Below are 5,624 nucleotides of genomic sequence, written 5' to 3'. Positions count from 1 at the left end.
TCTTTTTTAAATTTATTTTTATTAAAATATTTTTTAAAAATTTTATGTTTAAAACATTTGTAATAATTAAACAATATTAGGTACGGTGGAGATGCATCCATGTGTGGTGGTGGCGACTCTTCCTCATCACATATGATTTTTTGTCCTTGCTATGGCCACGCTTACCACTGATGTTGAAGTGGTGGTACGCTACTTCTTCTTCTTTTCTTTTTTTTTCTATGATTGTAATTATTTTTATTTTTTTTAATTTATATGTATTATATATGAAAAAATATTTGGTACATTTACATTGGAGTTTTTAGACTCCACAAGTAAAGTTAAAGAGTAACAAGTGTCGTATAAGATATAATAAAATATTTTAAAAATTAAAACATATAACCTTTTCCTAAGGTTATTTGTGAAATAAAAGAGTATATCGCCATTGTATCAAATACTCACTTTAATATAAACATATATAAAATTTTATCTATTTTATAATTTTAAATTTTTTGATATAAACATAACTAAATTGATAGAAGATATAACGTTGATGACTAAAATCATTGTTATGCTAATTAAAAATGTGATGTGATCATTCCTTTATTCAATTAACGATCAGATTATTTAGAAAAACAATGTAAAAACATTGGTGATTAAAATTTTCAACTTTTACCCTTCTTTTTAAATTTTATCATGGATAAAATTTAAATATATATATATTAGAAAAACTTTCAATATGTATTTATAAAATTTAATTAATTAAAATATCTAATACCATTGAGATGAAGTTTAAATTTTTAACATGAAAGTGATATTTTAGGAATATAAAATTAGCAAAAACATATTTGTGAATGGACATTTTTGTCCTCCAATTTTACAAAAAAAAATTTAGCCCTTTATTTTTTTTTCTTTTTAACTCTTGAACTTGTATTTTTTTTATCAAATCAACCCAAAACGGATGGAAACATTAACATTTGTTAACTTTACTGACGTGGCATACATGTGGATGATATGTCAACATTTAATTAATTTTTAAAATTTAAAAATATTTACTAAACAAGATGAAATCATAATTAGAATGAAGAGTTGCTATGTGAAGTAGAAAATGATAAAAGTGGAAGCTGCTCGAAACAATGGAGAGATGAAAAATCTTTCAATCTCTCTGGTTTGATTCAATTGTGAATAATGGCCATACAATTCATATAGTACGCTACAAATACAATTCATTTACATTTATTGTTTCAAAGATTTTTCGAACTCCTAACTCTAGTCCGAATTTTCTCCAAGGGCGAATTCCAGCTCTACCATCTTCATTGCAATGGTGCCTCCTTTCAAAGAATAACTTAGTAGGAGAAATCCCTTCCTCAATATGCAATTTGAGTTCCCTTACAATTCTCTTTATATAAGAATAGTTTGCGTGGAAAAATTCCAAAGTGCATTGGAGATTGGAGTTCTTTTTTGAATAGTTATTTTCATGGTAAAGTACCAAAAAGTTTTGCTCAAGGTTGCGCGTTACAATATTTTCAAATCAACAACCAATTAGAAGGGTCACTACCACGATCTTTGGCTAATTGCAAAGATTTGGAGCTTCTCGATGTTGGAAACAACTATTTAAATGATATTTTCCCGGACTGGTTAGGAAATTTGGATCATCTACCGGTTCTTATCTTGAGATGGAATAAATTCTATGGCCAAGTAGTTAACACTAATGTTATTGTTTCCTTCGCTCATGTGCATGTCATTGATCTTTCTCAAAATAACTTCAGTGGCTACGTTACCTATCAAGTTTTTTGAGAATTTGCATGCCATTAGAAAAGGGTATGAAAAGAAAGGTAAACCAAAGTACATGATGAAAACACTGGTTGATGGAACGGGGTATTATGAGAAAGGTTTATCTTCTATAGAAAAAGGATTGGAAATGGAGTTTGAATCACTATTAACCAGCTGGATGGTAGTTGACTTTTCGAACAACAAATTCTTGGGATAAATTCCTAAAACACTTGTGAACTTCATTCACTTATTATCCTAAACCTCTCTCATAATGGCTCAACAGGTCCTATCTCATCATCATTAGGGGATTTGGTAGAGCTTGAATCATTAGATCTCTCCTCAAACATGCTCCACGGAAGAATTCCAACGGAATTAACAAATCTTGGATTCTTAGAGGTGTTAAACCTTTCTCAAAATAATTTAGCGGGATCCGTTCCTAAAGGAAAACAATTTAATACTTTCACTAATGATTCCTACATAGGAAACTTGGGTTTATGTGGGTTGCCATTATCAAATATATGTGATAATGATGAGAACACTCCAGCCAAATTTGATGGCGATGATGATGAAGAATTGGATTGGAGATTTTCTATATTGATGGGATACAGATGTGGGTTGGTGCTGGGAGTGAGCTTGGGATACATTGTACTCACAACTGGAAAACCATGGTGGTTGGTTAAGATCATCGAGAGAGTTCAACAAAGATTTGCAGAAAGGTAGAGAAGCGAACTCTTTAGCGCCTTTTTTCTTTTCTTTTGCAAAATAAGTTGCGGACAGAGTAGAAAACTTCATTGCTTGGTGGTATGCAAGCCTTTGTCTATAGTTGTTTTATTATTGTGTTGACCTTCTGCTTTATTTTATGTTGTGTTGTTTGTAATATGTTTTGCTGGTGTTTCTAGTGATACATTAGATTATAAATACTGTCTTAATTGGTGCCTTCTATATGTTTTCACATCTTTTTAACAAAATTGATCATGTGGCTACTTAGAATTTTATAAAAAAAAAAAACAAATTGTATTTGCAACTAGTAATTCTACTATTAAAAATATTTTTGTTAAGTTATTTAATTTTAAAATTTACAAAATGATTATTTGATTTATTTTTTATTTTTTAAAATTCAAAACTGTTAAATACTTAATGATTGCTGTTAACTTTATAATTTATATTTTTAACAATCAGTTTTAATACAAATCATTTCCATGTGATATAATTATAAAAAGAAAAGATACGTCATAAAGAAAAACCCAAATAACCAAATCAAAATAAGATTTATAAAAAAATATATAAAAAAAAGTCAAATAACTAGAAAGTGAGAAGTAACAAAACTTTACCCCAGACCCACACCCTCTAATCAAAACTCATCAAAAATTCTCCCATGGATTTAGCTTCAACACTTCCCCATCACAGATAACTCAAAGCTCCCAAACTTTCCAGAATATCGACAACAATTAAAGCTTTAAAACAAAATCAAAGTAATTAATGATACAGTAAAAAAACAACGAAGTGGGTACTTCGTTTAACACCATTAAAAGAGGTTAGATTGTCATCGGGTTGATGGGAAAAACAGAGGAAAGAATCTTGTTTTAATTTTGTTTCAAGAGGGAGGAAAAGGGGGAAAAGAATAAAAAGGAGGATTAATGGTTCGGGAGCTTGTTAGAGAGAAAGAGAGAGGGGAGATTCGCAGATGGAAAAAAGTTTGGGGTTAATTCTTTTATAATTATACAACATAATGTATTAAAAATAATTATTAAAAATACAAGTCAACAAGTTAACAGTCACATTAGTTACTTGTGTGCAATTGAATCCTTCATGTATATCTAGACAATAAAATTAATGATGTGGCTGAATTATTAGCTAATGACAGAAAGGCTCATGGCATGGTGAAAATTTGTTTAAAGTTGTCTCTTTTGTCGAATCAATTAGAAATAGATGAAAAAGTTAATATTTGTTAACTTTGTTCACATGATATACACGTGGATGACATGTCAGAATTTATTTAATTTTTTAATATTTTTTATATTTTGTATATTTTGTATATATTTTAATAATTTTTGAATTTTTAAAATTTAAAAATAAACAAATGTTGACGTGTATGCCATATCAACAAAGTTAAAAAAGTTAACTTTTTCATCTATTTTGGGGTGACTTAATAAAAAACACAAGTTTGAGGATTAAAAATGTGAAAATTAAACCGAAGGTTAAAATGATTTTTTTGTAAAGTTGGAGTGCCAAATAAGTCATTATGCCCAAAATTATTTCCCATTTAAAAAGGGTAAAGTACAGGAATGTCACTAAACTATTGCCCGCATTCTTTTTTAGTTACTGAACTTTTAATTTTTTTGATTTAGTCACTAAACTATTAGAAATCAATTTTTTTTGCCACTGAAAATTAACGGTGTTTAAAATTTGATGGAAGTGCTAACGTGTGTTTTTCTATTGGTCGATAACAGATTTAGTCCTTTAAAATTTACACATTCTATCAATTTGATCCTAAAAATTTATATAAAATATAAAATAATCTTAAAAATATAAAATAATATTTCACTAAAATTATAAAGTGTTTGTATGAGCCAATTTTCACTAATTTTTTCTGGAATTTACTACTTTTATTTAATTTCTCAATCATGTTTTTTGAAGTTTTAATTTCTCAATTATTAATACCATTTTTCTTTTACCTTTTAACATACCCATTACCTCCAAAAAGCTTTATCGGTGAAAAAAATTAAAAATCAACCCTCAAATCAATGAATGCAGTTTGAAAGTGAACAAAAATTGTTTGAAAAATTTTAAACTACTTGATTCCACCAAATACTGAAAATTGATGAATGAAAGCTGTTTTTTTTTTTCAGTTTTAATCTCAGTTAGAAGCAATAAAAATAAAACAAAACCAAATATCTCTATCTCCAAAATTTATTAACACAATCAAGTCTCACTTCCAGTTTTTGCTTATCAATATTAAAAGCTAATAACCTTAAATAAAAAATACTAAAATAGAAAACAAACAGTTGAAAAATTAAAAAAAAAAAACTCATAATCAATCGTTCTAACAAAACTCATTTAACCTTTTGTCAAGTAAGCTCTTTATTTTATAATAGCCCTCGAGTATTAGCGGAAAAAGAGATAAAAGGATCCAGTGACAGGTTGATTCGAAGTATTATGAAATGGTATTTCTAGGTTTTAGAATTGAAAAACTCATCTTGGCCTTGGTTGAAATATGTCATTGGTATTGAGGTTGGTACTTCAAGATTTTAGGTTTGAAATGTCATTAATAACGTGTCATTGGTACTGACGTTAGTATTTCAAGATTTTAGATTTGAAATGTCATTAATAACGTGACTGGAAGAAGCCATCAGTGTTGATGCTAGTAATGACAACTCCCAAGGTTAGAAGACAAGTTTTGTTTATTTTAGAAAAAATGACACTGAAAACATAAAAAGGGTGTTTTTACCTATTAGAAATGTGAGTTTCATAATATTTTTACTTTTTTTATCATTTTTTATATTTTATATTTTCTTTTATAAATTTAAATAATTTATATATATTTGAATTTTAAATATTTTTAAATTTTTAAACAATTTTTTATATATTGTTTGACATTGGAATTGTAACACCCCCTAACCCTTATCCGTCGCCGGACTAGGGTTACGAGGCATTACTGAACAAAACACACATCCATACAAACGTTCAATAGAATTCAAGAATTTAATATTGATATGCAATTCGTTTGAATACATGTTTAAATCAACTATTTCTAAATCAAAATATAAGCATTGTATATATATATATATAAATGGAAATATATTAAGCTTAGCCAAATTTTAAGTAAGTATAATTATAAATTCTACTTTAACTTTTTTTAAAAACAAAACATAACA

General features: G+C 27.8%; 1 protein-coding gene across 1 annotated transcript; it reads left to right on the top strand.

The window, feature by feature from the left end:
- Nucleotides 1-1,825: 1,825 nt before the first annotated feature.
- Nucleotides 1,826-2,469, top strand: LOC105801327 (receptor-like protein 9DC3). Its single transcript, XM_012632640.1, has 2 exons — nt 1,826-1,868; nt 2,033-2,469. The coding sequence occupies exons 1-2, from the start codon at nt 1,826-1,828 to the stop codon at nt 2,467-2,469; spliced, it is 480 nt and encodes a 159-aa protein (XP_012488094.1).
- Nucleotides 2,470-5,624: the final 3,155 nt, after the last annotated feature.

This window comes from Gossypium raimondii, chromosome 11 (assembly GCF_025698545.1).
Source record: "Gossypium raimondii isolate GPD5lz chromosome 11, ASM2569854v1, whole genome shotgun sequence".
NCBI classification, from domain to species: Eukaryota; Viridiplantae; Streptophyta; class Magnoliopsida; order Malvales; family Malvaceae; genus Gossypium; species Gossypium raimondii.
Note: the sequence above shows the minus strand (reverse complement) of the source record. Positions and strands in the feature narration are given on the sequence as shown.

Excerpts from the sequence above, each read along its gene's own strand:
- LOC105801327 (XM_012632640.1), top strand. The coding sequence starts at position 1,826 with ATGATGAAAACACTGGTTGATGGAACGGGGTATTATGAGAAAG. Across the intron at positions 1,869-2,032 it reads AACGGGGTATTATGAGAAAG|GTCCTATCTCATCATCATTA; the intron begins GTTTATCTTCTA and ends ATGGCTCAACAG.